The sequence below is a fragment of the Pundamilia nyererei genome, unplaced genomic scaffold (assembly GCF_000239375.1).
Source record: "Pundamilia nyererei isolate P.nyererei 1_Seehausen unplaced genomic scaffold, PunNye1.0 scaffold00324, whole genome shotgun sequence".
NCBI classification, from domain to species: domain Eukaryota; kingdom Metazoa; phylum Chordata; class Actinopteri; order Cichliformes; family Cichlidae; genus Pundamilia; species Pundamilia nyererei.
Window position 1 is genome coordinate 9,325 of NW_005187725.1, and position 11,302 is coordinate 20,626.

At 47.8% G+C, this 11,302-nt stretch overlaps 1 protein-coding gene across 2 annotated transcripts in view; it reads right to left on the bottom strand.

Moving 5' to 3' along the window:
- Nucleotides 1-1,325: 1,325 nt before the first annotated feature.
- Nucleotides 1,326-11,302, bottom strand: part of gphna (gephyrin a) — a 24,395-nt gene continuing 14,418 nt past the window's right edge. Inside the window, exons 8-22 of one of the 2 annotated variants that reach the window (XM_005751729.2) lie at nucleotides 11,100-11,237; nucleotides 8,952-8,994; nucleotides 8,700-8,837; nucleotides 8,207-8,299; nucleotides 8,057-8,112; nucleotides 7,483-7,602; nucleotides 7,349-7,407; nucleotides 6,988-7,263; nucleotides 6,666-6,753; nucleotides 6,212-6,285; nucleotides 5,874-5,938; nucleotides 5,234-5,337; nucleotides 4,994-5,090; nucleotides 4,218-4,356; nucleotides 1,326-4,143 (exon numbers count right to left, since the gene is read on the bottom strand). In XM_005751729.2, coding sequence (XP_005751786.1) covers nucleotides 4,223-4,356; nucleotides 4,994-5,090; nucleotides 5,234-5,337; nucleotides 5,874-5,938; nucleotides 6,212-6,285; nucleotides 6,666-6,753; nucleotides 6,988-7,263; nucleotides 7,349-7,407; nucleotides 7,483-7,602; nucleotides 8,057-8,112; nucleotides 8,207-8,299; nucleotides 8,700-8,837; nucleotides 8,952-8,994; nucleotides 11,100-11,237 — 1,485 coding nt within the window. In that variant the 3' untranslated portion in view covers nucleotides 1,326-4,143; nucleotides 4,218-4,222. The remainder of the gene's footprint in view (nucleotides 4,144-4,217; nucleotides 4,357-4,993; nucleotides 5,091-5,233; nucleotides 5,338-5,873; nucleotides 5,939-6,211; nucleotides 6,286-6,665; nucleotides 6,754-6,987; nucleotides 7,264-7,348; nucleotides 7,408-7,482; nucleotides 7,603-8,056; nucleotides 8,113-8,206; nucleotides 8,300-8,699; nucleotides 8,838-8,951; nucleotides 8,995-11,099; nucleotides 11,238-11,302) is intronic. The other variant, XM_005751730.2, reaches the window with a different exon arrangement.

Consider the following 11,302-nt stretch of genomic DNA (forward strand, 5'->3'; position numbering starts at 1 on the left):
CACTTCGTGGTCCGCCTCTTTTAAAGCTCCTCCGGCGCTCACGTGTTATTCTTTCAATGTGACCTTACAGGTGTACCGTTCAGCTTAGGTTGGCTGGTTTAGTAACGCTTCAGATAGCAGAAGTTACCCGGGATTTAGTGACATGATGAACAAACCTACCTGATAAAACAGCACTTTAAACGGACTGCTGCTGCTAACTGCTAGCCCGGTTAGCGCCTTGTTCCCGCCCTCTGATGAGGGTCCCTCTGTTCTCCTGGAGATGTTCTTCTTCAGCCTCCCGAGCAGCAGCGCTCAGTTTCCCTTTACAGCAGCAGGAGGACAGTTTTTCACCAGAGCTCCGAGCTGCCTGAGGGGAACCTCCGAGTGACGGACTGAAGGACGCATGCGCACAGAGCAGCAGATTCTCTCCGATATTTTTGCGATTTTTCATGTAAATTAAAAAAATAAACACGTTCAACATGAGGCTAAAACTAAGCTTAATATTCAGTTATTAAAATCAATAATTTTATTAAACTCAAAACACGAATAAAAATTTATATTTGAGAGAAAAATGTGACGAATGTTCAGGTGAGGAGAACGAGCGCAGCAACAAAAGGTTCCTGCTGGATGGTTCCTACCTGCCTTTAAACATGCAGTATGGAAGCCTGAAGTACTCATTATTTATAAAAAAAGGTAATATTATGGGAAAAGAATCTAAGAAAAATTCTTATTTTTAAATATTTCATCATAATAACATTTTTAATGTTCTGAAAAAAACAAATTTCATACATGTGGGACTAATAATGGTTTATCTGAAAAGTTCACATTTCTTCATAATTTATTGCAAAACTTTATTTATAATTACTGCGAATCTGGGAAATGAGCGACCAGAGCTGTTTCTTTAAGTCTACACCTGACAGAGGTCTTTCATTTCCTACATCAGCATTGTGTTATCATATAGAAAAACAGCGCTTTTCTCTCAGATTAAATTATTTGAGGGATTAAATGTGCAGTTAAAGCTCTTCACACTGACAAGATGTGACGTTTACCGTCCCTGACAGCGTGAAGCGCTCTCAGACAAGTGCTGTTATGAATGAAGCGAGCGAGCCGAACAGCAGTTACAGAATAATCAGGATTATTTTTATTAATTCATCTTCAGGTTCAATAATATTACAGAAAAACATCCTCTTCATCATATTTATACAGTAGTAGTAGAATGCTGTGTCATTGCTTCATTACAAGTGCTGGTCATAGTTTATAGTGTGTGCAGTGTGACACTGAGTTCAGCCCAGTGTTACGAATCACTCGGTACAAAGGCAGTTTCTCAACAACCTGCTTCTGCTCGCTCTGATGGATCTATCTGGGTTTGATTGGTCCTCCTTGGGCAGGCGGCAGGACGCGCGCTGATGCTGCGTTTGTGTCGTAAGTGAGCTGCCGTAAACGCGAGCTGCCGAACGGCAAGCATTATTTACTATTTTAGGAATTTCTTTGAACGAACAGCCAAACATCATCACGCCATTCCCATGTGACACGGACGCAGCACGAGCCACTCATATATGCTGTATATATACGGTGCATTTGAGGTAACTGGGAAGTTTCTGGAAACCAAGCCAGAGGACTTAAAGATAGTGTTGGCACCAGAGCATCAGCGTCACGTTTAGTCAGATCAGAAGCCCCGCCCAGGTGCTGCACCACACTCTAACGCCTGGAATCACACCTGCCCAAAGAGGAAAGACACGCCCCCTTTTTTATGGGCATGCAGGTGTGACAAGAAGGGGGGGGAATTCAGAACAATGAGCCACGCTGCATTCAGGACGCCGTGTCGGTACTGTTAAAATCAGACAGAGCAGTTACTCCAGTATGACCTGAATGCAGCGCCTGACCTTTGACCTGTGGGTTTGGTTGACCATATTTAACTCAGGTTTTCCATTGACGTGGTGCCGGCTCTTGGTTGGTTTTGAGAGTGGAGGTGAAGAGCCTCACAGGAAGAAGTTACAGAGCTGGTTCTGCCTGGGTTCTCTCCCAGAACAGGCTGAGAACCAAGCACCGCTGTGAGCTGCCTCGGCCAATCAGTGGTAACCTCTCTGAGTCCAACTGTGGGCTACAATGTTTGGGAAACCGTCATTTCAGTGCAAAGTCAATAACCTGCTTCTAGATTTAGCAGCAGTACCACACCAGTGGAAAAGAAGTCCCAACAGGAAGAATCGGATCCTTTTTCCCCACAAACGCAGTGCCAGAACATTAGGTAGCACGAGCCAGGGTAACGTCTGTAGTAAGAAGAGAAATTTCGTGCAGTTCCCACTCCCACCATTGATCCACGAATCCAACCACGGGACAACCCAGAAAGGACCGGGGTCTGGGTGAGGCAGCGGCACTGAGTTGTTGGAAAAAGGTCGTAACAGGATGAGTTGTCCACCTGATTTCCAAAGCAGAGCTGTTGGTGTGGATGCAGCAAACCAGACTCTGTCTCACAGGCCGGAATGCCAAGCATCAGAAACGGGCGCTTTGGGACCGCTGATTTTGAGGTGCCAGTGGTTTTGTGGCACTTTTTATTGGTTAAGATCTGATGAAGTAGCACCCCGGTACCACATCGGTGGAAAACGGGTCAAAGCAGGAAGAACCGTATTCCCATTTTACCACCAACATGGACTTTGGGAAACTTGGGTAAATATGAGCTGGCTCTAGATTACACATCACACACCGCGCTGCAGGAAAACCGGTTCAACGGGAAGGATGAGAGGAAGTGGGCGGTTTGCGTTGGGGCTCTCAGATCTCACAGGACGCTTCTGGTTGTTGGTAACCGGTAAACATTTTTTAGCAGGATCTACGGCGAGCAGCTCGGATGCTTCTGCGTTTGTAGTGGGCGAACTGTCAAAGGAGGGTTTCTGCACGCTCATACAGTACGCGGAGAGAACGGCGGTCAGATGACGTTTTGATTTACAGCCTTGAACCGACCATAACGAGCACCTTAACACCGTCATGGCAAAAATACACGTGGTGTAGTTACAAGCACCTGAATGTGACACCCTGCCTTCAAGTGATGCAAGCAGATGGGAAAACCGGGAATCGCATCTGTTCTCCGAACTTGCCAAATCGGTCAGTTCCTGCACGTGCGGTCGTGGGTAAAAATCTGAATAAAGACTCCCGATTGGACAGCCTGATCAGAGCGAGTGAAAGGACAAATCCCACACCCAGAGCTCCAGACGCAAATGTGGAGTAATCATGTAATCGCGCCCGACACTCCAGGTGAGCCCAGAGATTCTGGAGCTACCTTAACATAAACGTCACACTCTGGTCGAACACCACTTGAACGCAGGGTTGGACTGAACCGCCAGTGTGGCGCAGCCTTGATACGACCGCGATCAGAGACGTCTTTATCGCATTTATATCGGAGCGGAGAAATCGCTCGGCGCCCCAAAGACGAGCCGCTGACCCACCGAGGACGATTTCATGGCTTCGCTGAGATGTCTCCAGATGTTTGAGAGGGTTGAATCTGCAGAAAGGTAAAAAAGGAACACCAGAGGACGCCTGCAGCTTGTTCTCTTTTCTTTTTCGTTGTTTGGCAGAAAATATTCAGTGGCACAAACAACGTAAGCAGGTTCACTCGGAGGACGTCTTCATCAGCCGTGTTTTGCTGATGTTGGAGTCTGTGTGATCCAGGAGGAGACGTAGTGAAACGGCAGGTTTCTATAGCAGGAGAGAGGACGCCAGAGCAGAGCAAGGGTAGAAAAAGGAGGAGGAGGGTCTCTATGTCTCTAATCTACCCGGGAAAAACGCACAAAGCAAATGAAGAGGAGAGAAGAGGGCATGAATACTACTAAGATGATGATATTCAGTCAGAACCATGATAATAATAATAAATAGAATATTAATTAAGAATATTAATAATCATTATCATCAGGATAATAATAATATTACAGAATAAATCTCATATTTCGTATATTTTTTCACATTTTTTTTCTCCTTTGAAATACAGTGATCTCCTCAGAGCAGACCAATGAGGACTCAGCCTGCGCTGGCTCCAATTGGCTGTTGCATATGACATCACAGCTAATGGCGACCAGGTAGACATGCACCACTTCCCACCCCCCACCCCGGCTGTTTCCTGTGCAGACAAGAAGTCCTGGCGTTGCCATGGTAATCGGTAGCGAGTGACGTTTCAGTCTGGAGAGAAAAAGAAGTGTTAACAGAAAGCACACGCTTCGCACGTGCTCAGTGCGTCCGTGGAGCCGCCGTACCTGCATCATAGCCGTCCGATGACCATGACGTCTACGACCTCTCCCTTGTGCAGCTCCACGTACTGCTCTGTTTTAGGGGGCAGCATCAGCAGGCCGTTGGCGCTGCGCATGGACATCAGCCTGCTGGACACCTGGTTACCTGCAGGGAGGAGGGGTGTGGTCAGTCGCGTTACCCAAGTGAGATGACTGACAGGATGCTGACCGAGGCAGCGGTTAGAACAACATTTAAGAGGCTCGTTTACGACACCTCTGACGTAAATCAGCTGACTGATGTCGACCACAGAGCCAGCGTGATGGATGGGCCTGCGACGGCGCGTCACTGGACGCCCTGTGGAAGCCTCGGGTATCTGGGAACACGCACGATGAATTTAGGAGAAAACGTCGATTCCGTCTCCAAGAAAGCCGGTTGGAGATGAGTCCTCGTTGGCAGGTTCAGAGACTTTGGAGCGAGTATCCGTGAGCTGGACTCAGAGCAGACAAACCGCTCAGCACCGTCGACAAAACTGATTGGACGAGCTGATGTAAAGCTCTGAGGGCGGCGCTACAGGACACAAGTGTAACGGCTCATTTGGGCCAAGTGCAGTGAGGAAGCTGAACAGTGCGATGCTGTATGAACGTGTGCAACATCTTTATGACGGTTCCATGATGTGATCAATAAAGTTAATCGTGTGGACGAGAAGAGGCCAGAGTTTACCGCGGCGAGGAGGAAACAGGAAGCAACGCTTAGACACCAATGACTGACGGTACACACCATCACCGTGTGTGTGCGCACTCACCTGTGCTCTGAGCCCAGGGCAGCGGCTCCTGGTGATGCCAGGTGAGAATGCAGCGGTGGTACTCAGGCCGGGGGTCCAGCTTAACGTCACAGGAGAGCTGAAGAGAAGAACAGTGGCATCAGCAGACTTTCATCAACAATAACTGTGTTATGTAACCCGAGCGATGCATCAAACACTCGGTTCACCTTGACCTGCAGGCAGGGTTACAGCATGACCTCAGAGAGTGTGTGTGTGTGTTACCCTCGCTTTGATAATTGTAGGTCGAGGATCCAGAATGCCTTGCATCTTCCTCAGAGCAGGAATCACAAACAGGTTACACGTCACCACAGCGGACACTGGGTTACCTTGGAAACAATAAACAGACCACGTGTGATGATGGTGCAGAAGCTCGATAACATGATGTGGCGCATTTACGAGCGGCCTCTGAATGATGTCATAAACGTGGTCGGTTGGAGTTACTCGTGTCGACGAGGCGCTGCTGGAACATTTATGGAGCTTACTGTGAGGAGTTATTTTAAGATGCACGTATCTGCCTGCAACGAATACGAAACATTGAAAGAGTGTCTGCGTCATCTGTTGATTTGTATTCATTTTTTTCCCTTCCTTACTACATGTACTTCACAGTACAATCATGTACTGTGAAGTACATGTAGTAACTGCTAATTCTCAGCCCATCTCTGTGGAGGCTGCTGACGTTCAGCCTGCACTGAAGCTTTCTGGTCTCCAGGAGGTTAAAGTCTGGGCTCAGGACGCTCTCAAGCTTCCTGCTTCGCTTTGGGATCCACAATCAGGAATCGTGACTCTGATCACAGGCGTCTGTGGGGATGACCCGAGGACGCTTCAAAGGCAGGTGAATTACACAGCAGGGTTAATATGTTACCTGGCAGGGCGAAGATGAGTTTTCGTGTCCCGTCGATGTCGACTGTGGCAAAGGTAGTGGGAAGACTGAGGGACAGAAACACAGAGCAGCGTGAGCAGAGGCAGAGACTGAGGTATCAGCCGTCAGGTGTACCTGCAGTACTGCGAGTACCTGCAGTGAGGAACTCCTTCAGCTATCAGAAGAAACATTTGTGACTTCAGTGAACAGACTAACATTGCAGCCACAGGTGAGGCTCATTAACAGCCGCCTGAAGCTTTAAGCTCTCGGGTATTTCACACAGGTGTGACTGTGGTGCTTAAGTTCTGGGACTAAAGCAGGAAGTCTCGGCTCTGTCTTACCCTGGCTTCATGAAGACTCGGCCAAAGTGAATCTGTGCGTGCAGGTCGATATCCAGCACCTGTTTCAGGTAGTCCTGATCACAGACACACACACAGTCAGGTTTCCTGCACACTGACGATCAGAACATCTGCTCAGTGCGTCACTCAATCAGTGAGCTTTACACTGAGATACTTTAGGCCACGCCCACCTGCTGCCTCACCTGGCCCTCAGCTCGATTAGGAGTGACGGCTCGTGGTCAGAGCTGATGAAAGACGGTAAATCGTCAGCTCCGCCTTCACGTTCGGCTCTCTCTGCGGTCTCACTCCACAGAGAGACACACCTCCTGTAGCAGCGGCGAAGAAGTCCACCCAGTCCTGCTTCACTTCCTGAGCGAACGTGCAGTTGGTACTGCAGCTGAGACTCTCAGCAGGTGGGCGTGGCCTGAAGTTAGTTAAGTTACTGAAGTTACTGTACCTTCTCTCCCATGGACACACCCCCTGAGGTGATGATGACATCAGCACGGCTGATTCCCTCGTGCAGAGCTGACAGCAGGTCGTCAGGGCTGCAGAGAGAGGACACACGGGTGTCACAGGAAGTTCAGGATACAGACTGAGGTCGGACTCGAGTGGAAGATTTCAGATTTCCCACTGAGGGACCTGTGGACCTCAGAGGGTGGATGAAAAATTAAACCCTGACTGCACCGTGCTGGGGGGTGGGGGCTGGGGGCTGGAGCTTTTTTAAGATGTCAGAACAGGAAATGATCAGACTGGAGCGACAGGCGGGGAAACGCGCTCACTTGTCTCCGACGATGCCGAGGTTGATGGTCGGGTATCCATGCTCCTGGATGGTGGCGAGGAGAGTGGAGCGGTTGGAGTCTCTGATCTTCCCCGGGTGGAGGTCATCCTCTGGGTTCAGCAGCTCGTTCCCGGTGGACATGACGGCCACCACGGGGAACTTGTGCACGCTGACCTCGGTCACTCCCACTGTGGCGAGCAGGCCGATCTCAGACGGGCCCATGTGCGTGCCTTTAGCCAGAACGCACTCCCCTCGCCTGATGTCGTGACCGATCGGCCTGCGTGGACACAAAAGCACCAAATTGTCTATGCTGCTCCTTCACCCGTTTGACATCCACGACCTGAGAAGCGTTCCTCTCTCACCTGATGTCCTGCCCGGGCCGGGCTTGGACCATGATCCTCACCTCCAGCTCCTCGGTGCCCTGTAACAGACGAACAGGAAGTAAAGCCAGCAGGCACACGCACAGCGCCATCGACCTTCATCCTGGTGTTCTTACATCCTCAGACTCCCTCAGCAGCTCCGTGTCTTCTACTTGGACCACGGCGTCAGCTCCGCAGGGAATCGGCGCCCCGGTCGTCACCCTCATCACCTGACCTGGCATGACTGTGTGGGTGGGCTGAAAACACAAGAAGCACAGTTTACAGAGCGACGACATCATCTGGTAATAAGGCTTTTAGTCAAGGTTGAAATTCACAGTAATCAGGAGGAGATGAGAAGTTTTCTAAATTCTGGAGCCTCAAGTGGACGTTAGAGGAACTGCAGCTGTTATTCCGCCAGCGTTTGGCTGCAGAGGTCGACTCCCAGGACTTCCTGCTCTGTGACACGTGTGGCTCTAAAGACCCTTGTCTGCCTTCACTGCTGATATGAACTCGGTGATGTGCATCAATCTGATCCTGATCTACATTCTGCACATACGTGAACTTAAACGGTCTGAGCATGGCTCGCGCTGTGCCGATCATGGTGTGTGTACCATGAGCCCGCTCATAGATAACGCTGAGGTTAGCAGCGTCTCCCACAGAATCTGGTTGACAGATGATGGTTATGCACAACGCTGCTGTGTGAGAGCCGACCTGCTGTCCAGCCTGCGATTCCCCCATGATGAAGCGATCTCCTGGGCCATCGGCAGCTACGAGTCAAACATGAGTCGGTTAGAGCTTTCAGTTCAACAGATAAAAGGTAAAAAAAAACGCAGATGTTTGAGGCGGTGCCCACAGTCTCACCTCGCACAGCGTAGCCGTCTTTAACAGAGGCGGGGAACGGAGGAAGGTTGTCTTTGGCATAGATGTCCTGAGCGAGAACTCGACCCAAACCATCTGCAGAGAGAGAAGACTTTCTCAGAGGCTCATCCAGGACAAATTCATTGTTTCACTACAATCTGAACTCTGTGGGAGGAGCGATTCTCGCGGCCTGTGGAGGAACGACGGAGGAGAGCGGCTACGGTCCTGACCGGACGAGCTGACCGACAGCGGGGAAAAGCCGATCAGACTGACGTCAACCTGGATTGACTTTCAGGTCCAAAACCTCCGTAAGTCAAACAGGTGGAGCAACCTTTTACACATTCATGGTTCAAACAGAATGTGCAGGTGCTGAAATGCTTCTCCCATCAGATGCCATCACCACAGCAGCATCAGCTCTGTGGTGGAGCAGTTAGTGGACACGTGGGCGTGCAGGGCTCGATACTCCTGTGTTAGAGCAGCGCACACACACACTCACCTCTGTAGTTAATGACTTCAATTCCCAGAATAGGCGTCATCTCGAGAACAGTGATGAAGGCTTTGTCCATGGATGTCAGCGGGAACGGCGACATGCGATGACGACGCGCCACTTTACTGATGTCAACTGCGCTGTGGCCTATGAGTGCGTACACACACACACACACACACACACACACACACACACACCTGTAAACACCTGAAAACTATTTTTTCGAGCTTTAAAGGTAAACGAAACACATACTGAACTCACTGGCTCTCAGTATGTTCTCATTGCTGCCACATCGTGACTGAACCTGCGGAAAAACAGATTATTTTGATTGAAATCATCTTAAAGAATAATTTTCTTTTCATGCGTCTCATTCAGAGGATGTGGAAACATAAACAATGACTCTGGATGCAACATTCAAGCATTTCAGGAGCACCAAGAGAGCGAGTCGGGTTAATTTTACTCATCAGATCAGTCTGAGCGCTGAATAAACAGCAGATATAAGCCAGAGCTTTAATTCTGCTCTCCTAGCTGATGTTAACAGCAAATTAAAACCAGAGGTCAGAAAGCCGGCGTCTTCTTACTAAAAGCAAAGGTACATAAGGTTGATGATTGGCTGCTTTGCAGAGATGATTTAAGCATAATTTGATGCTACATTTTAGGTCATTTATTTTTAAATGTACCACAACTGAAGACATTTCAATAGATCTGAGTGTTTCCAACCATCACAGTCCCATTCACTCCCATTCAACAGACAGCACACGTCCCGAGACTTCCTGAATAAAGTTCATGCACATAACGAGAGCTTCAATCAGGACAATCACTGCTTACACCTGGAATGACACTGATATTCAAATCTGACCTAAAGATACTCATCTGTAACAGTCTAATGATGCTGTGATGATGGTTACCGATAGTTACCGGGGGGGGGGGGGGGGTAAGTTTGTTTCACAAGTTAAAATTAAAAGGTGAGGCATAAAACCTCAGAAACCCATCTGTTGCTCAGAACACGTTAGCATCTAAAATATGCCGAGTCATGCACAGACTGTCCAACTTTGTCATGTTTCTCTGTTGTATGGTCTGTACGTCATGTATGTTTGTCCAACAGCTGACTGAGCAGCATACACACACTACACCTGACCTGGATGTTATAAATGTCTGCTACAAGCTGTAAAGCTAAGTTACAGCCAGCTAGCTAACCAAGCTCGCTCTAAGCTAGTTTGCTATCTATTTAAACGGTTACATCATTTAATTTTTGACAAAAATCATATTTTTATATAAAATGTAAATTATAACAATGGTTCACTTAACAGGTAAATGATTTTGGGAAGCTAGCCACCTAGCATTTAATTCATTTCAGGCATAGTTCAGACAAAGTTAGCCAACAAGCTATGACTTAGCTACAGTGCATGAATCTAGTAAGGATTAGCTAATATTCACTGACAAAGAAACATGAAAATAACCAATATAGCTCCCAGATCAGTTTGTATTTAGGGTTTCATTTTAGACAGCTTTTTATTCATTACATTGGCAGGTTTTTGGCTAATGGTAGCTAATATAAACTTAGCTGCTAACACACACAAACTACTTCATAGTCAACTTAGCATATAGCTGGCTAACCTTAACTCGCTGTCTAGAGTCTTTATCTAAACCCTGTGTGAACAGTTTATATTTGAGAGATGTTCATTTGGTAATTATTTCTAAGCTAACATTAGTTAGTGGCGCTCATTTAAATAACATGTGACCAAAAAGCTGGGGAATATGTAATTGATTTAATAATTTTACAATCAGTTCAAATACTAGTGATTTAAAAAAACAAAACAACAACAACAACAACAACAACAACAAAAAATGGAAACATATACAAGAGAACAAGTATATAAGGAATAATGGAGGACCCAGGATAGCACCTTAGGGAACGCCACGGGACAAACAGGAAGAAACTTTTCTTAGCGTGTTTTTAAATTACATGGTAATCTGTTCAGATACTGGCAATAAGAAAGTATTTGATATTTGAAAAAAATGGCACGTGAACCAAGTCTAACTGTGAATACTCGTTTTTCTGCTCCAATGAAATCGAACACACCGAGTTTGTTATTCACCATAAATTGGCTCGGTCCTGAAGCTGGAGCTTTTTATGCCAGGAAATCAAATGTGATTTTTCTGGTTCTATGAAGTGAACGGAGGAGGTTAGGAAATAAAGAAAGTAATTAAAAGCTCTCATCATGCAGGAAGTGCTTGTCATTGTTTGATAAAGGGCTTCGATCAGCAATCAGCGTACATCTACTGGGCATGCTCTATGACCGTTACACAGCACAAACAGGAAAGCTGGTGTTTCATGCAGAAGGGCGTTTTTTGTTGCCGAGCTCTTAGCGGTGCTGTCTGTGTGCATGTGTGAAGGTTTGTTTGTACCTTGGGTGTCGGGCACGAAGCGGTGGAAAGGCGGGAAGTTGCCTGTGTCGCCCGGGGTGACTCGGAGGGGGTGGAGCTTAAAGAGGCCGAATCTCGTGGAAGCACCTGAACACCTCGAGAAATGATCGAGTCCGGGATCTACACACACACACACACACACACACACACACACACACACACACACACACACACACACACACACA